This window comes from Suncus etruscus, chromosome 7 (assembly GCF_024139225.1).
Source record: "Suncus etruscus isolate mSunEtr1 chromosome 7, mSunEtr1.pri.cur, whole genome shotgun sequence".
In the NCBI taxonomy this organism is placed as follows: domain Eukaryota; kingdom Metazoa; phylum Chordata; class Mammalia; order Eulipotyphla; family Soricidae; genus Suncus; species Suncus etruscus.
This window is the reverse complement of record NC_064854.1, coordinates 39,029-60,944: the sequence shown is the minus strand read 5'-3', so window position 1 is coordinate 60,944 and position 21,916 is coordinate 39,029. Positions and strand designations below refer to the sequence as shown.

General features: G+C 44.7%; 1 protein-coding gene across 1 annotated transcript; it reads right to left on the bottom strand.

Annotated features, from left to right (window-relative positions):
• Positions 1 to 335: 335 nt before the first annotated feature.
• Positions 336 to 17,935, bottom strand: LOC126013623 (zinc finger protein 875-like). Its single transcript, XM_049776724.1, has 4 exons — positions 17,757 to 17,935; positions 4,392 to 4,472; positions 1,842 to 2,469; positions 336 to 417 (listed from the first exon to the last, which is right to left on the bottom strand). The coding sequence occupies exons 1-4, from the start codon at positions 17,854 to 17,856 to the stop codon at positions 336 to 338; spliced, it is 891 nt and encodes a 296-aa protein (XP_049632681.1). The 5' UTR covers positions 17,857 to 17,935.
• Between the last annotated feature and the right edge of the window lie 3,981 nt (positions 17,936 to 21,916).

Below are 21,916 nucleotides of genomic sequence, written 5' to 3'. Positions count from 1 at the left end.
GATGTGTAATGAGACTTGACCTCTGAGCAAAACCTCACCCACTATCTTCAAACACGGGGCTTCTCCTGTATGCCACAGTGGTGTTGCCCGTCTGCAAATGTACGATTTCTCCCATGTGTATCCTGTGGTGTGATAAAACTTGATCTCAGAATAATGCCTTGCTCATAATCCCTGCAAATATGGGGCTTCTTGCCTGTGTGTCATCTGGTATTTTGACTGCACAATCTGCAAACACAAGGTTTCTCCCATGTTACCTCTGAATGAAGCCTTTCCCATTCCCTGCAAACATGGGGCTTCTCAACTGTGTGTCCTCTGGTGTCTGATGAGACTTGCACTCATGCTGAAGCCATGGCCACACTCCCCACAAAAATAAGGCTTCTCCCCGTGTGTGTTATCTGGTGTGTGATGAGCTGTGACCTAACACTGAATGCACGCCAACACTCCCCACATAGGGCTTCTCTCCTGTGTGTGATCTCTGGTGTGTGATGAGATTTGGTCTCTGACTGAAGGTATGCCCACACTCCTTGCAAGCATAGGGCTTCTCTCCTGTGTGTATTCTCTGGTGTGTAATGAGACTTGACCTCACACTGAAGCCACGCCCACACTCCTTGCAAACATAGGGCCTCTCTCCTGTGTGTGTTCTCTGGTGTCTGATGAGCTGTGAACTATCACTGAAGCCACGTCCACAATCCTTGCAACCATAAGGCTTCTCTCCTGTGTGTGTTCTCTGGTGTGTAATGAGACTTGACCTCTCACTGAAGCCACGCCGACACTCCTTGCAAACATAGGGTTTCTCTCCTGTGTGTGTTTTCTGATGTCTGGTGAGGTTTGACCTCACATTGAATGCATGGCCACACTCTTTACAAACAAAGGGCTTCTCTGCTGTGTGTGTTATCTGGTGTATGATAAGCCTTGACTTCATACTGAATGCACGCCCACACTCCTTGCAAACATAGGGCCTCTCTCCTGTGTGTGTTCTCTGGTGTGTGATGAGACTTGACTTCACACGGAATGCACGCCCACACTGCTTGCAAGCATAGGGCTTCTCTCCTGTGTGTGTCCTCTGGTGTGTAATGAGACTTGAGCTCTCACTGAAGCCACGCCCACACTCCTTGCAAACATAGGGCCTCTCTCCTGTGTGTGTTCTCTGGTGTGTGATGAGATGTGACCTCATACGGAATGCACGCCCACACTCCTTGCAAGCATAGGGCTTCTCTCCTGTGTGTATTCTCTGGTGTGTAATCAGAGTTGACCTCTCACTGAAGCCATGCCCACACTCCTTGCAAACATAGGGCCTCTCTCCTGTGTGTGTTTTCTGGTGTCTGATGAGCTGGGACCTCCTACTGAACCCACGGCCACACTCCCTGCAAACATGGGGCTTCTCTCCTGTGTGTGTGCTCTGGTGTGTAATGAGACTTGACCTGTCACTGAAGCCATGCCCACACTCCTTGCAAACATAGGGCCTCTCTCCTGTGTGTGTTCTCTGGTGTGTGATGAGACTTGACCTCACACGGAATGCATACCCACACTCCTTGCAAGCATAGGGCTTCTCTCCTGTGTGTGTTCTCTGGTGTGTAATCAGAGTTGACCTCTCATTGAAGCCACACCCACACTCCTTGCAAACATAGGGCCTCTCTCCTGTGTGTGTTCTCTGGTGTTTACTGAGATGTGACCTCCTAGTGAACCCACGGCTACACTCCCTGCAAACATGAGGCTTCTCTCCTGTGTGTGTCCTCTGGTGTGTAATGAAACTTGACCTCTGACAGAAGTGACACCCACACTCCTTGCAAACATAGGGCCTCTCTCCTGTGTGTGTCCTTGTGTGTGTTATAAGAGCTGACCTCTGACTGAAGGTATGCCCACATTCCTTGCAAGCATAGGGCTCCTTTCCTGTGTGTGTTCTCTGGTGTGTGATGAGCTGTGACCTCAGACTGAAGCCACGGCCACACTCCTTGCAAACATGGAGCTTCTCCCCAGTGTGAGTCATTTGATGTGAGATGAGATTTGATCCATCGTTGAAGCCTTGCTCAGGCCTTACATACTTGTCTCTTAAAATTATTGGCAAGTCTATCCCTGGAACTACTCCACCTGTGTCTTTTGGATTTTCTTTCAGGCCTGTGTTAAAGTCTTCCTCCACTGTCATCTGTTTACTAGAGCTACCTATTTGGCTGCTAACTAGTCTAGAAAATACTGTTGAAATTCTTCTATGCTTCGTCCTACTAGCCAAATATATGGAGCTTTCTTTGTGCTTTTGACTTTCAAGTATGTCATTCTTGGGCTTGTCATTATATGGATCAGAACATTGGTTCTGATCATGTGGACAGGAATTCTCTGATGGAGGGTGCTTTCTTGTAGATGTTCCCAAGAGGATCCAAGAGGGATGACTTCGTTTCATGTGATGACTTAGGAAGTTCTGTTTGGAGAAGACAAGAGAGCAGAAGGGACAAGGATGGATTTCTGGCTTGAGTTCTGCTGAAAGAGAAAGGTTTTGATCAGAGTAGATGTTGACAAGGCTGTCTGAAACATAGCTCTATCTCCTGCTAATGTCTTTTCCCCAGCTTTCCTTATTTTGTTAATAAAGCAAGAAAAAAATCTTCATGCTCCTAAATAGTCTGGTGGGTTTTTCTATTTGGTTGGATTTTGTGGCCACACTCAGAGGTGTTCAGAACTTACTCTTGCACTGCATCTCCTCTGCGAAACAGTGAGAACAACCAGTGTGGCATATATGCAGGAAGAAAGGAACTCTCACTGCTGGTGAGAATGATATCTAATCAAGCCTTTAAGAAAAATATTATGATATGGCTTAAGTGGAAATTGAGCCCCATATGATCCAATAGTACCACTCCTAAGTATAGACCTAGGAACACAAAAGCACAATACAAAATGTCCTCACTATATTCACCACAGCACTATTTACATAGTCAGAATCAGGAAACAACCCAGGGGCCAGACAACAGATAAGTGGCTAAAGAAAGTGTGGTACACTGACACAATAGTATGCAGCTATTAGAAAAAAAATGAAGTCATAAAATTGGCTTATACTGGGATGGACATGCAGATTATTATTATATTATGAAACAGAGAATGCGAGATAGCCAAAATAGTCAAACTAACCTGTAGGATAAAAGAAAACTAAGATGGTATGATAATAATATCCAGAGACAATAGACAATGACAGAGAGCTGTGTAGACAAGCCCATGATATGAATCTTGCCACAAAAAGTGGTGATCACAGAGCAGTAACTGCACAACTATCATGACAATGATTGTAAGAGAAACAGAATGTCAGTCTTAGACAGAAGTGGGGTATTGCAAGGGAGGGACATGGAGGACACAGATGCTAGGAAAGTTGCACTGGTGAAGGGCAGTGTACAATTTATGACTAAAACTCAACTATGAACATTTCTGTAAAAATGGTGCTTAAATAAAAACTTATTAAAAGAAATTAGTTGGGGCCGGAGAGATAGTGTGGAGGTAAGGCATTTGCCTTTCATGCAGAAGGTCATCGGTTCAAATCCCGGCGTCCCACATGGTCCCCCGAGCCTGCCAGGAGCGAATTCTGAGCATGAAGTCAGCCAGAAGTAACCCATGAGTGCTGCCGGATGTGACCCGAAATTCAAAAAGAAAGAAAGAAAGAAAGAAAGAAATTAGTTGAATGAAACCTGGTTGAAGTGGCAACATAAGTGGAGCAAATACATGTTGTTTTCAGATATTAAATAAGTAGATATGAAAAGGCAAGACAGGTTGGGAGCACCACATTGAGGAGCTTGGCAAAATCTACATTAGCTTTGTGCTGGGCTTGCTGATAAATAGTTTAAAATACAGACAAAAATATATTTCTGAGTGGGCCAGAGGAAGCACAGCATGCCTTGAAGCTGACCCTGAGTTCAACTTCCATCATGCCATAATGTCCCCCAGGCCAACCAGGAATAATTCCTGAAGCACGAGGCCAAGATTAACTCAACTATTCTCACTGAGTGACCCTCAAATAAAAGGAAAGAAAATCACTTCCTTGGGGATATCAAAAACCCCACAATAATCTAAGGGCAAAGATCAGAGCAAAGGAAAAAAGCAAGAGAACCTGAGAAGGGCCTCCCCCCACCCCACATGGGGCTGTGCAATCACGCTGAGAGCACAAACAGGGAGTGAAGGAATCTCAGGATCTGTTCTAAACACCCACAGACAGGAAACCAGAAAGAACAAAGGCAAGACAGCAAAGCTGCAGATTATTCTGGGACTCAGCAACAAGCAAATTGAAAGAGAGCAAGAGAGGTCATGCACCAATGCTCTGGGAGGTGCAAGGCCCAAGCCCAGGTCCCCCACCTCACAAAGACCATGACAATCCACACCCAAACCACACCCTGAGCCCAGGAGGCTCTTCCCACACTCACCGACAAACAAGCTTCTTGGCAGCCTCCCCAGGGCTCCTCCTTCTAGCCAGGAGATTAATGCAGGCTTTACCCCAAAATACCCTGCCTCAGAAGGAGAATCTTGGGTTAGAGACAATGAAGGGAACAGCAGTCCATGCATGAGTCTGGCTCCCTAATGAAAACGGTTAAATCATAGAACAAATGAAGAAGAGAATCGCAGCTACCCATATGCATGTTGGTTATTGCAGAGATGAGAATAGGTTAAAACTAGAGTCTAATTGAGGGGAATGGATAATACAGCAATGGGATGGGGAGCAATCGGTCAGTACTGGCCTTGCACATGGCCAATGTACATTTGACCTCGGCATCCTCTGTACTTCCCTGAGTTCCTCAGGGAGTGAGCAATGAGTGAAAAGCCAGGAGCAAAACCAAGAACTGCTAAAGCCCAAAGGTGTCTTAAAAAGAGGAGGCTGGAGGCTGCTGGTCCTGATCCCCCTATCCTCCTGTACCAATTCAGGATTTCTGGTCTATGTCAGAGTGGAGACAGGGACCCTTTGGGCCATCCCATCAACCCTCCATTTCCAAAACTACAAGGATGTTGGTACATTTGTGTAAGGACATTTCAATGTACATCATTTATTTCCCAGTTTAATGGACCTAGCACTTCTTTTTCCTAGAAAATATACACCTCAAAACCCAGTTGAACAAACCAACGAATTAGTTTGCAATTTTTTTTATCATGCTCAGATAATCTCGCTTGTTTAGGAAAATAACCTCTCTAAAGCAGATATACCTCTGCTGCTTTTTATGCAATTCATCCAATAGATCACTTTCTTAAACAACTGCAACTACAGCATTTCAAGCCACCAAATGCAAAGAACAATGGGAAAACTAAGGAAGACAGCTGCAGTTGGGATCTGGAGAGAAATCCTGGCAAATTTCCAAAAGCACCAAAACACTAGAGCCTTATAGTAGAGGACCTAAACTCAACACTTAATGTTTCAGCAGCAGAAACCAAGGAGTCACACTAGCTGGTGAACATAAGCTATCTATAGACGAACAATTCAACCAATTCAAAGAACTCTTTCAGAAGATGACAGAATCCATACAAACGGAACTGAAGGAAATAAAAAACATGTTAGCAAGCCACAATACCAGTATACACAACAGGAGAATTTGAAAAAGTCAAATAAAAAATGCAAGCCAGCATTAATAAAGAAGTCAAAAAAAAAAAAAAAAAAGAGAGAGAGACAGACAAATCATTGGAATAAAATGTAAGGTACCTATTGAACAAAGACAAAAGAAATGATCTCCGAATCATAATACCAGTGGGAGAAAAAAGTGAAAGAAGAAAAACCAGTGAGGGAGATAACAACAGAGAAATTTCAACTCTCTGGAAAGAGGCTGCTATACAAATCAGAGACAAAAACAATGCCAACAAAACAGACCCCAATAGAAAAGCAGCAAGGCATATAGTAATTCAAATGGCAGAAAGTGAGAGAGAGAAGAGAGAAGAGAAAGAAAGAATCCATCGACTCTTTAAAGCAGTAAAGTTGGAACAATTTTAAGTATAAAGAAAAGAACATAAGAATCAATCAAGGGAGGAGCTGGAGCGGTGGTGCAAGTGGTATGGTTTTTGTTTTGCATGCGACTAACCTAGGACTGACCACAGTTCCACCCCCCAACGTCCCATATGGTCCCCCAAGCCAGGGGCAATTTCTGAGCTCATAGTCAGGAGTAACCCCTGAGCGTCACCGGGTGTGGCCCAAAACCAAAAAAAAGAAAAAGAATCAAACCAGGGGATGGAGAAATAGCATAGTGGTAGGGCATTTGCCTTGCATGCAGATCGACTGGGGAGAGACCTGGTTCAATTCCCTGCATCCCATGTGGTCCCCCAGCCTGCCAGGGAAGATTTCTGAGTGCAGAGCCACGAGTAGCCCTGAGCACTGCTGGGTGTTACCCAACGAATAAATAAAGTAATTAAATAAAGTTAAAAAAAAAGGATCAAAACTGATCTCCCAATTAAAACAACCCAGGCAAAAGGAGTGGAATGACATATTCCAAGCATTAAATGAGAGAAACTTCCAACCTAGAGTCCACTACTGAGCACTCTCATTTACATGGGAGGGAGGATTACAAACATTCTCAAACAAAATAAAGCTTGAAGTATTCATGCTAACAACTGACTCTAAATGAAGTACTCAAACAACAATTACATTAACCAAATACCCAATTGTAACAACAACAATTCTACATACTATAATGGCACAGGAGTTTTTTCTGTCAATAGCTTCCTTAAATGTCAACAGACTAAACTCTCCCAGCAAAAGGCACAGAGTAGCAGCTCAGATCAGGAAATAAAACCCAGCCACCAGCTGCCTGCAGGAAACACACTTCAAAGTTCAGGACAGACAAAGATTTAGAATAAAACGATAGAAAATAATTATACAAGCTGCTGAAAAACAAACAAAAGCTGGGACAGCCATGCTTACATCAGACCAAACTGCATTTAACCTTATTAAAGTACTTAGAGACAAAGATGGACACTACATTGATCGGGGAGGGGGGAAGGAGGGGAGGAGAATAGACCAAGAACAACTAACCCTGATCAACATTACACAAATGTAGAGCCAGTGAAATATGTAAGGCTTTTACTCACAAGACTAGAGAAACATATGGACAGAAACATGATAATAGTGGGAGATTTCAACACCATTATCTCTGCTAGACTATCCACTAGTGCAGTGATCGGCAACCTTTTTTTTTTCTATTGAGCCAAACCACCATTGAAATTTATTTTGAGAGGTAAAATTTTTTCATTTTTTTTGGTTTCTGGGTCACAACCAGCAGCACTCAGGAGTTACTCCTGATTCTATGCTCAGAAATCACTCCTGGCAGCCTCAGGGGACCATATGGGATGCCGGGATTCAAACCACCGACCTTCTGCATGAGAGGCAAAAGCCTTACCTCCATGCTATCTCTACAGCCCCGAGAGCCACATTTTTAAAACCAAAAATACATAGGATGGTACATTGTTTATAGTTTCAATAAGTTTTTATTGAGAATATTCTGCATGCAAGTATCCACATAGGTCAGGAGGATACAAATAACACAACTAATAAACAAAAACTTGAGAATGATATTATTTATCGATAATGTTAAATTCCATAAAATTTGCCCTACAATGTAGAGAAAATTACATCCTGACAATGACTGACAAAATCAGAAACACTAATGTGAACATTGGCCTTGCATTTCCTTGGATAGTTTTGCTAAGTCAGTTTGTATATTATTGTTTTTAATTTTAGGCACAATTCCAGGGTCTCATCAATGAGACGATTTCTCATTTTACTCTTGATAAGATTCATGCTTGAAAATGATTGGTCGCATAAATATATAGACCTGAACAAGGAAAGAATAACAAACACTACCATTTTTAGTTGATTATATGAGTCAGGAATACTATTATAGGTGTTAAAAATTAGCATATCTTCCTTCTCCAGGTCTTTCAAAGCAGATCACTTGTACTGTGAACTAAGTTCACATTCGTTAGTTCACATTTGTGTTTCTCCAATTTTTCTAAATTAGCACAAAGACGTTCAAATTTCGAGCTCCACAGTTATTTTTTAAATCCAGCAATTGCATTTCCAAGTTGCCAATGTTGATATTAAAGGGAGAAAATTTAATTCCATTACAGTGGCATCCAGAGGTTTTTTTTTAACAAAGGTCAACATCACTTTGCTGTTTCTGAAATCCTGAAATTTCTTGAGAAAAGCTTCCTTCATATCTAAAAGTGCTGTTCTAAAATAGGTAATGTCAGTATCAGAATTATTTTCTTGGCAATGTTTCAACAGGCTTGGAAAGTAATCAAAGTTTCTCTGTCAAAATCTTTTTTTTTTATTAATATTTTTTATTTAAACACCTTGGTTACAAACATGATTGTGGTTGGGTTTCAGTCATATAAGATGACACCCCCCCCATCACCAGTGTAACATTTCCACCGCAATGTCCCAAATATCCCTCCTCCCCTCCCCGAACCCACCTGTACTCTAGACAGGCTTTCTATTTCCCTGTCAAAATCTTGAGCAAAAACAGATAATATGTTTTCAAACGAAATAACTTCTACCATTGAAAAAATTATGCTTCCTTTCCCCTGTAGTTTATGATTAAGCTGATTAAGATGTGAAGTAACATCCACCATGAAATACAGTTTTTGAATCCACTGATCGTTTGTTAATTCTGAATAGTGAACACCCTTCTAAAGGAAAAATGCTTTGATTTCTGATAATAAGGAAGCAAACATTTAAAAATATTTCCTCTTGATAACCAAAATGTGCTGAAAATTTGAAACCCTACAATATGGAGATGAAACAGGTAAAAGAGAAAAATCTTTTAACCATCTTTAAAAGCAAGAACAGTGTTCCAGAGAAAAGTAGGGATTTCACTGAAAGGAAAAAAAAATCTATTGGCACTTTAGTGTGTGCTGCAAGAAACCAAACTAAAATACACACAAAAACAAAAACGGCACTTTGTTAAAGGCATATCATGTCAAAATGTTAAAAAAAATTTTATTTAAGCATTTTTTTTTTTTCGGTTTTTCGGGCCACATCCGTTGGATGCTCAGGGGTTACTCCTGGCTAAGCACTCAGAAATTGCCCCTGGCTTGGCGGGACCATATGGGATCGAACCATGGTCCTTCCTTGGATACGCTTGCAAGACAGACACCTGAAGCGCCACCTCGCCGGTCCCTATTTAAGCATATTTGTTACAAAATTATTCATACTTGCGTTTCATAGAATGTACACCACCCTTCACCAGTGCACCCAACCACCAATGTCCCTTGTTTCCTTCCCCTTCACCCTCCTCTACCTATGTCAGGGGCAGACATTTTGCTTCTCTCTCTCTCTCTCTCTCCTCTCTCTCTCTCTCTTCCTTTATGACACCGAGTTTGCAAAATTTCCTTTTTGACACCGTGCTTTGCAATATTGTTAATTAAAGGGTACCATGCATGCCACTTATCATTTTCAGCATCCAGTTCTTGTCCAGAGTGATAAGTTCCAACTATCAATGTCAGAATTTACCTTTCTCTATTCTAACTGATCTCACCACTTTTAATGGCAAGCTCCCTATCATGAACTAGTCCTCCTGTCCCTCATCCCTATTTTCTCTAGATATTATTACCATATTGCCATTTATTATTCTTATATGCCACAAATGATTATTCTGTGTCTACACCTCTCCTCCTGACTCATTTCGCTCAGAATAATAATCTTATGTGTTGATGTATGTACAGATGATGCACTATGCATGGCTCAGTGTTTTTGTGTAGTCACAAAAAAACAGAAGCTGCACACCCATACATTGTATCCACTCAAAAAAAAAAAACAATTCAAAAAACTCCCTGCTGAACTAAACTCTGTGACAGATGACACAGTAAAGATAATTTGTGAAATTCACAATTGTGATCAAATCCAGGCTATTCACCACCCTGGGTGAGAGGATGGATGCCCACTACTAGCATCTTCTCCATGAAGAAGTGAAGTGGCTGTGAAGGGGAAGGGTGCTCTCTTGCCTTGTTGGCAAGAGGGAAGAAGTAGTGCAGTTCCTGTGAGAGAACTCTGGCTTTATACAGCCCCAGTTAGACAAGGAATGGGTACCTAAGCTTGTGTATTTGGCAGACATTGTTGATTTTCTCTATGAACTTAATATTTCTCTGCAGGGAAGTTTCACAAGTAGTTTTTACAGTGAGACATAAGATGGATGTGTTCAAAAAAGAATCTGATTCTGGGATAGCTGTGTCTGAGGAGATATTGAAATGTTTCCACTCTTGCAAAAAATTCTGATTGCCACTTGTATTATGCAGAAAGTCATAATCAATATGAAAAACAGCATTTAAGGGCATTAGCTCACAACTTTAATTCTGAGTACTCTGAACATGAAAATCCACGGAAAAGAAAACTCTGGGTTGAGAAACTTTTCATGGAAGAAGCCCACTCTTGTGCAAAATAAAATATGTGTTTTAAGATCATTCCAGGCACTGCATTTCTTTTTTTTTTCTTTTTTGGTTTTTGGGCCACACCCGGAATGCTCAGGGGTGACTCCTGGCTGTCTGCTCAGAAATAGCTCCTGGCAGGCACAGGGGACCATATGGGACACCGGGATTCGAACCAACCACCTTTGGTCCTGGATCGGCCGCTTGCAAGGCAAACACCTCTGTGCTATCACTCGGGCCCCGGCACTGCATTTCTAAACCCCACCCAACCTGGTCTGAAGAAGCAGGGTAGCAGGAAAGAAATAATAAACCAAGCTAGCCAGGAAAGGATGATCATGGAGTCCATGGCCTTTTACCTTGTACTCTCTGCCTCGAGCCCAAGAAGCTAGAACACCTCTTTCTTTATTAAAACCAATTCTCAATACCAGAAGGCTTCAGGTCAAGAGACAAAAGTACTTATTCAGTGGGCTTTTACATATCAAAGGAAGTGGTTTAAGAAAGGATGACATTGGGGGAACACCTTTGTTTGGGGTTGATACTGGGTAACATCTTACACTCTTGGAGCCTGCCACCTGGGCTGCACAGAGGGCGCACACTGACAGCGGCTAGGAGCAGAGTCCTGACTCCTGAAGCGGGCGCTTGGGCACACCAAAGAGCCAAATTAAAAGTGTAAAGAAGAGCCAGATGTGGCTCGCAAGCCGCAGGTTGCCGACCACTGCTATAGTGGGAACACTAGCAAAGACATAAGAGTCCTAAATGAGAAATAGAAGAAGTAGGACTGATGGATCTATCCAGGACCTTGGCTCCTCAAAAAGCTAAATGAGGGGCAGGAGAGATAGCATGGAGGTAAGACATATGCCTTGCATGCAGAAGGATGGTGGCTTGAACCCCGGCATCCCACCTAGTCCCCCAAGCCTGGCAGGAGCGATTTAAGAGTGTAGAGCCAGGAATAACTCTGAGTGCTGCCGGCTGTGACACAAACACCAAAAAAAAAAAAAAAAAATGCTGAATGAATACACATTCTTCTCAAGTGCACATGGAACCTTCTCTAGTAGAGATATTTCAGGGAACAAGTTTATCATACATAATAAACTCCCAAATGTAAAAATTATACCGAGCACCGTATCAGACCACGACACCACAGAGATCAAGACTGACTGTAAAAAGAAGATGTGGAGAAAATCTAACACCTGGAGACTAAACAACATGTTGCTCAAAAACAGCTGGATCAAAGAGGAAATTGAGGAATAAAGAGATTCCTTTGGATGAAAGATAATGAAGAGAAAACTGACTAAATCTATGGGACACTGCTAGAGCAGTAATTAGGGAGACTCTCAGCAATAGAGGTCTACATGAGGAACAAAAAAAGACAAAATCAACAACCTCAGGGTCACCTTAAATATCTGGACAACCAACAGCAAAGGAACCCAAACACAAGCAGAAGAAAAGAAACAATAAAAACCAGAACAGAAACCAACAAAATAGGATCAATGAAAACAACACAAAGAATTGACAAGACCAGGAACTGTTTTTTTTTTAAATAAGTAAATAAACAGAATAGATAAACCTCTGGCAAGACTCTCAAAGGATAAAAGGAAAATACTCAAATAAATTGGAACAGAAATGAAAGGGGAGAGAATACAACAGCACCCAAAAAATCCAAGGCATCATAAGAGTTTATTATGAACAACTGTATTCATTTAAGCTAGAGAATCTGGAAGAAATGGACAGATTTCTGGAAAAATATCTTCCAGTACAGAGTGAGCAAGTAAAAAGCCTAAACAGGCCAATTATAAGTAAAGAAATTGAAACACTCATTAAGAAACTCCCACCAGGACCAGGTGTGTTTACAGGTGAATTTTATCAAACATTCAGAGATGACTTACTGCCATTGACTATCCTAAATATCAAAAAGATGGGAATCTTCCCAAATTCCTTCTATGAGGCTAATATCACACTCATTTTCAAAACTGACAGATACTACCAAGAAAGCAAACTACAGACCAATCTCACTAATGAACACAGATGTAAAAATCCTTAACAAAATCTTAGCAAACCAAATCCAACAACACATCAAAAAGATTATAATTGTGACCAAGTGGGTTTTATTTCAGAAATGACATCAATATACACACATCAGTAAAAGGCAGGCTAAAAATCACAAGATCATATCTATTGTCGCAGAGAGCATTTGACAAAACCCTACACCCATTCATGAAGAAAACCATCAACAAAATAGGTATGAAGGAACTTTCCTCAAGATAGTAATAGCTACCTATAAAAATGACTCAGCCAGCATTATTCTTTTTTTTTTTTTTTTGTGGCTTTTGGGTCACACCCGGCAGTGCTCAGGGGTTACTTCTGGCTCCATGCTCAGAAATTGCTCCTGGCAGGCACAGGGGACCATATGGGACGCCGGGATTTGAACCGATGACCTTCTGCATGAAAGGCAAACGCCCTACCTCCATGCTATCTCTCCGGCCCCAGCCAGCATTATTCTTAATGGCAAAAAGTTGAAAGCATTTCCACTAGGGTCAGGCACTAGGCAAGGATGTCCTCTGCCTTCACTCTTATTCAACACAGTATTAGAAGTCCAAATACCGTATTTGCCAGCATATAAGACCACTTTTGAAACGAAAAAAAGTCAACCAAAAATCGGGGGTTGTCTTATACACCGAGTATATCCCGAAAAAGTCTCGATATGCCGCTAAACGAAAATCATCTGGATATTGCCACGAAACTAATTTTCCAACTCGATCCTGCACCAATCACTGCAAGGCTGCTCGGACCACCTCTCTAACTCAGCCAATCCAAGCAGGCTTTTGATGCATGCAAATGTTCTGAATCCGAACCTACACTGTCAAAAGCCTGCTCAAATGGGCCAGAATCAGAGAGGAAGTCTGGGCCCGGAGAGATAGCACATCGGCATTTGCCTTGCAAGCAGCCGATCCAGACCAAAGGTGGTTGGTTCAAATCCAGGTGTCCCATATGGTCCCAGTGCCTGCCAGGAGCTATTTCTGAGCAGACAGCCAGGAGTAATCCCTGAGCACTGCTGGGTGTAGCCCAAAAACCAAAAAAAACAAAAAAACAAAAAACAAAAAAACAGAGAGGATGTCTATTACAGTATACCCCTGAGCACTGCTGGGTGTAGCCCAAAAACCAAAAAAAAAAAAAAAAAAACAAAAAAAAAAAAACCAGAGAGGATGTCTATTACAGTATACCCTTTGAACCTTTGCTTGTTGTGATTGGCTCACTGTGGTACATACAGTTGCAGCACAGGAACGTTCTGTCTTATACAGTGAATATAGGCCTAAGTTTTAACTGTAAAATTAGGGGGTCGTTTTATAGGCTGGCAAACACGGTAATAGCAATCAGACAGGAGAAGGAAATCAAAGAATCCAAATCAGAAAGGAGGAAGTGAAACTACATTTGCAGATGACAAGATGCTATACATCGAAGACCCTAAAGACCCCACACAAAGGCGCCTAGAAACAATAAGCTTATACTGCAGAGTGACAGGCTACTACAAAGTCAATACACAGACATTTGCATTCCTTATACAAATAATGACTCAGAGGAGAAAGAGGTCAAAGAGTCTATCCCATTTAAAATACTGTCCAATGGGGCCGGAGTGATAACACAGTGGCAGGGTGTTTGCCTTGCACACAACAAATCCTGGTCGGAACCGAGTTTGATACCCGGTATTCCATATGGTCTCCCGAGCCTGCCAGGAGTGATTTCTGAGTGCAGAACCAAGAGCTGCCCCTGAGCACCTCTGCTTGTGGTTCAAAAACCAAAACTAGAAGATGACACCCAACTATTAACCCAAAACAAAGGTGCTTCCCCATCTTTCTCTTTCCATAAATCTGTTTTGATATGTAGATCCCACCTGGATTACTACTCCCCACCTTCCCCCTCCTGGTTGGTATACTGGGAACTGGCTTAATGAAAGAAGAGTTCTGGCTTTTGGCTCTGGCAGAGACCAGAGGGAGACCATGAGCAGCCACTGACTCCATTACTCTCTCCTGACTAGCTTGAGTTTGTATTTCGTAAACACTACCCTGCTTCTCCACACCAGTCTGCATGGAGGGGGGAGTAGGTAGAATTATGGTGCACTGGGTGATTTCACAACACTGGAGATTTTATTTCTATTGACCTCCAGAGACCCAGGACCCAGGGGCCCGAGAAGGCCGCATGATGGTGCCTTGACCCTCTGGTGGACAATCACTATGACGGCCTCCTTGAATTGGACTGAGTGTGCAGTGCCCATCACCAGAACATTGGTGGACACTGCCCCTGTTCTGAATGTGTTAAGAGACCCTTTCAGGCAGAAAGAGAGCTGAAGACTCTGAGCACCATCCCAGAGACTGAGACCCTACCACCTTTCTTCTACCAAAGTGTTTTGTGTGAGGACCGTGGCCCACACAACATATTGAGGTCACTGATAGTGTAGAAGCCAAAGAGAAAGCTCCATTTGAGGGAAACATTAATAATAGCAGGGAGATAAGCAGGGAGATAATCTGCCACCCAGATTCCAGCTCAGGAACCGAAGGCATTTCCATCCCAGATGACCTCACCAGCCTACTACAGAAGAAGAAGAAGATGGAGGATCCAAGCCCAGCAGAGGACCATACTGGGGAGAAACTGCTTTCAGAACCTCTGCAACTTTCTTGTAGGTTAATCTATGGATCCTATTTGTATCTGTCATTATATTGCTGATTAAACTGTATGTTCTGCCTATATAGATCCTAATAGCTTCTCTTTTGTTGTTCCAGGACCCCTGCCAACAGAAAACTTTGCTTTCAACCTTAATGGTTTAATATCAGTTTGCATAGTTCCAAAGAAAGGCAAAATGTTAGGCTTTTAAAAGGTGTCAGCTATCCGAGTGAATGTTTCCTAATGGCTGTGATGTTTGCGTATATCACTTAGCAACTTATTCACCAATTATGTCTGCAAAAATGTTCTAATGTCTTTGCCCACAGAAGTCTATGGAAAAGGAACTTCAATACTATACTCTTATTACAGTGCTCATTATAAGGATGTTTTGTGGCAAACGTATTTTTAAACTATATATATCTGCAGAAATGTTCTTGTGATTTTGTTTGAGATGAATATGAGAAGAAACTCAAACATTCTAGACCCTAAGGTTGTCTAAGAATTTTCAATTCAGTGTATTTTCAGAAAGGTTCTAATGTTTATGGTTCAGGGAAGTCTATGAAATAAAATTTTGTGATGTGCATAAAACAAAGATACGAAATAAGTGGATTGTTTTGAGAATATGTATGCACAAATTGGTGCTTTTAGAGCCAACTTTTACTGTGCATATTGTAAAATAACCATTTTTATAACTTCTGATCTAGGGTTCCTGCCTTTGGTGGGGAAAAGTAGAAAAAAATTTATAGCTTAGGACCGGAGAGATACCATGGACGTAGTTCGCCTTGCATGCAGAAGGTCGGTGGTTCAAATCCCGGCATCCCATATGGTCCCCCGAGCCTGGCAGGAGCGATTTCTGAGCGTAGAGCCAGGAATAACCCCTGAGTGACGCCGGGTGTGACACCCCCCTCTCCCCCCCCAAAAAAAACACCTACAGCTTTTCCTATTTTTGTTGTGTTCTAAACAGAAAGGGTGAACCTGTGACATGACACCCAGCTATTAACCCAAAGCAAAGGCATTCTTCCTTTTTCCTTCTCCCTCTTTCCCTTAAATTTCTCTTTTGATATACAAAGCCCTCCTGGATTACTCTCAACCTTCCCCCTATTTGGTGTATTGGGAATTGGTTTAATAAAAGAAAATGGAGTTCTGGTTTTTGGCTCTGGCAGAGACCAAGAGGGAGAAGCCATTACTCTCACCTGACTAGCTTGGGTTATTTCTTTGCCACTACTCTGCTTAAGACCTCTTCGATGGGATTTAGAAATATAAATAATATATTTATATAAATAAATATAAATAAGGGGTGATCTCGCAACTTGTGATTTTTATTTTACAGTCACTTATCATTAGGGAATTCCATATCAAGACAACAATGAGATATCATCTTACACCGGTGAAGACAGCACATATCAAAAATACTGGGAACAGTCTCTGCTGGCGGGACTGTGGTCAGAAAGGAACTCTCCTCCGCTCCTGCTCCTCGTGGGAATGCTGCCTGATCCAACCTCTATGGAAAACTGTATGGAGGGTTCTCACTGTCCCCAAAATTGAACTGCCATATGATCAGACAATCCCTCTTTTGGGTATGTATCCCCCAGACAGAAAAACATTCACCCAAAAAGTATGTCTTAAAAATGAGAGGCTGGACTGATATTACAGAAGTTAGGGCATGGGACATGATCAGAATGACAATGATTCGATCCCAGGAACCATACAGCTCCACCAAGCCCCACCAGAAGGGATTTCTGGGTGCAGATCTGGGCATAAGCCACTGGACTTGCCTGTGCAGTCCAAATACAAAAACAAACAAAAAAATGTCAAACTGTCGAGGGCCTGAGAAAGGACGCAATATATTGGGTAACGTGATCTGCATGCAGGACCATCAGATTTGATATCACCCCACAAAGAAGTCCCATTAAGCACTGGAGGGACCCCAGGATCTACCACCAAGTGGAACTTTTGAAATTATGAAAAAAAAAAAATACACTCACTTATAAATTTTGCATCTCATTAGGACTGAGAGAACAGTAGAGAGGAGAGCACGTGACTATAAACAGGACAACCCAGGGATGCTTTACTGGCAATGATGATGGTGGCAAAACCTTTCAGGAATGATCCTTGAGTCAGAGTCCAGAGGCTAAGATCACGCAGTTCACAAAATCACATCACTTTTGGCCAGTTTGGCCACAGTAATCAGGGTTGACCTCTGGGTCAGTGCTCAGGGGGCACACCGTCAGGCTTAGGGGAGCATATGCAGAGCCAGGGATCAAATCAAGTTTGGCCCAGAGATGGCAAACCCACCCGTGAAACAATGTATATTGCTAGTCACTGAAAAGACATTTACAAATATAAGCTTGGATTCATCAGAGAAATAAAGTCAGGGGCTGGGGGGTAAGAACAGAAGAGAAGAGAAACCAGAGATGGCACAGCCATAGGGCTTTTGCCTGACCTGGGACAGAACCAGGCTTGATTGCCAGCATCCCATGTGGTCCCCTGAGCCTGCCAGGAGCGATTTCTGAGCAGAGCTAGGATTAATCCCTGAGCACTACTGGGTGTGGCCCCGAACCAAAATAAATAAAACTTTAAAAACAAAAAAAGGAATAGTAGGGAAGGGTTTGACCTTGGGCTCAGCAGAAACATGTCATGTCCCCGGTTGAGCCCATATCCCTGCAGATCCAGGCACCTCCCTGTCACCCCAGGTTGTAGCCCACAGCACCTATACCGGGGGCCAGGGCAGCTCTCACCTACTGCCTGCAGGTGCTTGTAGGTCTCCAGCATCACATCTCTGTAGAGCTTCTTCTGAGAGACATCCAGGCATGCCCACTCCTCTGGGGAGAAGCTCATGGCCACATCAGGGAAGGTCACCAGGCCCTAAGCACACAAAGGAGGGGGTCAGATAGGATATCATCGGGTCCTAGAGGGACTCAGGGCCTATCCAATCTGCCCTGGAGAGCACCCAACCTACACATCCTCCTCCATGGGCACCCAGAGGGGAAGGTTCCCTGACATCCCAGGCTCGAAAGCCTCATCAGCCAACGTGATGTGCCGACAGTATTTAAGAAGGTTCTTGGGTGGCGCTGCTTTGCACACAGACCACCCAGGGCCAATCCGTGCATTAGATTCACTGAGCACTGGTGGAAGAAAACAAGGCTACAGAGCCAAAGGAGCTGAAACAGCAACTCCGGACGTGGCCCAATGACACACGAGCCTGTCCTGCTGCCAGAGCCCATCTCTGCCCAGGATACAAACGGCGAAAAGGTAAATTCAGGGTCCAGTGAGTGAATCAACCTGCGTTTGGGGATGTCAGCACTCATGGTTCACACGCAAACAAATCCTTCCTGGTGCAGGTCAAAACGACCCCACACAGGCCGGGGCAACAGCACAGCAGCAGGACATTTGCCTTGTGTGTAGCCAACACCAGACAAACCCGGTTCAATTCCCGGCATCCCATAGGGTCCGTCCCTCGAGACTGCCGGGAGAAGTTTCTGAGTGCACAGCCAGGAATAAACCCTGACCACCACCGGGTATGACCCAACCTCGACCCCTCCCCCAAGAAAAGAAAGTGACCCAACTCCCAGTTAACTATGGCTTCCAGAAAGGTCCTTTGTTCCTGTTTCCCAATTAGAACCACAGTCACGGGACGGCAGACAAGGAGGCTTTGGAAGTGCACCTGGTTTACTGAGGACAAATGTGGCTGCAGAACAAGCCGGACTCTGCAGCGTGAAGGACAAAAGAGCTGAGCTGCATGCCCTGCGTCTTGAGCAGCACAGCGAGGGAGGGTGCAGAATGGGTCACTCCCAGGCACAGGCCAGTGTCCCCGAGGTTGCCTGGAGAGAACGAACCCTCTGTGTAGAGTCAAGGCCAAGCTTGAGCACCAGCAATGTGGCACCAAGTTCAGGACAAAACAGAAAAGCAGACACAGCTCAGCACAAAGCACCTACAACTAAAACCAAACAAAAGCCACAGGAAAATGCACGTGTAGGAAAGGTCCTTGCTGTGTTCTTTCCGATAAGGCCTAGAAAATTCTTCTCCAGGAGCCCAGAGGTAGGACCCAGACATCAGCCTGGTGAACAGTCAGTTCCCTAGGAGACTGGCTGAGATTTGATTGCCACCGAGCTCCCAGGCAGGAAAGGCAGCTCCCATTCCCCTGTCCGATTAGGGCAGCGGGGGGACGGGGGACAGTTCCAGTTGTAAAGATCCGCAGGAAATGATTCACACAGTGGAGAAGTACAAGAATGGGTGCGGGAAATCCAGCGCTCAAGCAAGGAATTCAAACCACGCACGCTTTCTGCTCCTAAGAAGGAGCGCAGCTCAGTAGAAGAAGACCGAAGAATGCACCTCTGCCTTCCTCAGGCCCCTGCTTTTATGGACAAGAATCAGGTCCCACCGCAGAGTGGGAAAAGAATGCCAAGTAGAGAATAATCCAAGATACTATCATCAGATCACACCTTGGGGTGGAGTCCAATGATGGATTAGGGTCTGAGAGCAGCAGAAAACTACGAAAGCACCCTGTGCCGGACCACCCAGACAATCTGGTGGGCGCCTGGCTCGCTGGACAGATAGGGCTGTCCAGGCTGTCCCAGTGCTGGGAGTAGGATTCCAGAGTGCAGAGTCAGAAGAATGTCCTTTCCGCCGTGGTGCCATAAATGAGAACTAAAGCAGAGAGCCTTGCTCCGGGGGAGGGAGGAATGTCCTTTTACGGCCGAAGTCCCTCCAAGGGATCAAGGACTCCTTCCCCAGCCCACATCCAGGTTTGTAGGACCCGGAGCTCAAGCCTGGAACCTGGCGTCCAATCCAGTCTCGGTCTGGCAGGGGGGCCCCGAGAACCCCGAGTCGGGAGGAAGGGAAGGTGCGGGGTGTGAGCGGCCCCCGCGCAGCTCGCTGAGCAAGCCGCCACGAGACGGCCGCCACGAGCCGGAGACGCGGAGGCCCGGCTGCGGAGGCCAGGGCCCCTGGGGGAGCGCCAGCCGCCACCCCGGCCCCAGAGTCCTTGCGCACACCTCCCGCGCCTTCCCTCCCCGTGCCCCGGCCCTGTCCTTCTCCGAGCAGGACCCGCGGCCCCTTACCTGGGGACAGGACGTCCGGCGGCGAGAGCCCATCTTCGGAAGCTCCGGGCGACCCCGCTCCTCCCCGACGTCTGGGCCCGGCGGGGGAGCAGTCCCGGCCGACGCCCGCCGGTCTCGGAGCGACGCTCCCGGCAGAGCGAGCGCGGGCCGAATCACGTCCCCGGGCCGGAGCGGCTTCCGGCGCCCGGAGGCCACCGCGGAACTCGCCCAGGCGCCCCACCCCGTGACCCGCGGGCCCGGGTCGCGCGGAGGGCCCTCGACGGACGCCGGGGTCGTTCCCGCGGCGGGGGAAAGTCGGCCCTCGAGGGCCCCCCTGCCGCCGGCACCCCGGAGCGGCAGCAGCGGGCAGAGCGGCTCAGGCGGCGAAGGCGCCTCCCCCTCCTTCCGGCCACGGAGAAAGGAAAAGGGCGCCGGCGGACGTCACGACTTCCGGCGGCGTCTTAAAGGGCCAGGTGCCGTCTGCCCACCAGCCCCTTCCTGGCCCGGAGGCCAGTTTTCACCTGGCACTCGAGTGCTGCTGAAAACCTTTCCTAGGCGGAGACCGAAGGACACTTTTCAAAGAAACACAGACACACCCATCGCTGGGGCTGGGTTAGAGCTCCGTGTGCAGCCAGTCTTCTCCGCCTGTGTGAAAGCCTATTAATGCCCCCAAAGAACTCCAGGAAAACGCACGCATTTGCCATTTAAAAGACCTCCAGACTGCCTGCGCGGTAGGACATGGGAGGCCTAATGCACCGCAGACAACCTGCCTGGGTTCGATCCCGGGCATCCGTGAGGGCCCAGGAGGCAGCCAGGAGTCCTTCCTGCATGTGGAGCAGGAGGAAGCCCTGAACATTGCCACGTGTGACCCTACTCATAAAATAATTTTTACAAAGATCCCACTATCGCTGAAACATATATACACACATATATAACTGAAATATCAATGGCTTTTTTTTTAATTATTTTTATATACTTTGGGATCCCCACCAGGCCATCATCATATTTACTCTACTGTGTGCTCACAAATCACACTTGGTAAATACTATTTACAATAGCCATCATCTGGAAACAACCCAATTGCCCGAGATCAGATGAGTGGATGAAGAATCTTTTGAGTACATCTATGCACTGGAATATCATGTAGCTGTCAGGAAAAATGAAGTCATGACATTTGTTCATACAAGGAAGGATATGGAGAGTACTATGCTGAGTGAAACGAGTCATAGGGAGCTGAATAGACTTAGAAGTATCTCACTCACTTGTGGGAAATAAAAAAAATAATACAGTATAGCTGGAATATCCAGAGACAATAGAGATGAGTATCAGGGGAACCAGTCTTTGGTTCCATGTATAGGAAATTTCATGACTTCATCTCTTCTGACAGCTGCATAATATTCCATTGTATATATGTACCAAAGTTTCTTTAGCAATTCATCTATTGAGGAACATCTAGGCTGTTTCCAGAGTCTGGTTATTGTAAAAAGCGCTGCAATGAATATAGGTGTGAGGAAGGCATATTTGTATTGTATTTTTGTGTTCCTAGAGTATATCTCTAAGAGTGGTATAGATGGATCGTATGGGAGCTCAACTTCCAGCTTTTGGAGGAATCTCTATATCACTTTCCATAAAGATTGGACTAGATGGCATTCCCACCAGCAGTGGATAAGAGTTTCTTTCTTTCCACATCCCTGCCAGAACTGCTTGTTCTCATTCTTTGTGATGTGCGCCAATCTCTGCGGTGTGAGATGGTACCTCATAGTTGTTTTGATTTGCATCTTCCTGATGATTAGTTATGTGGAGCATTTTTTCATGTGCTTTTTAGCCATTTGTTTTCTCCCACTTTTTAAATATTTATA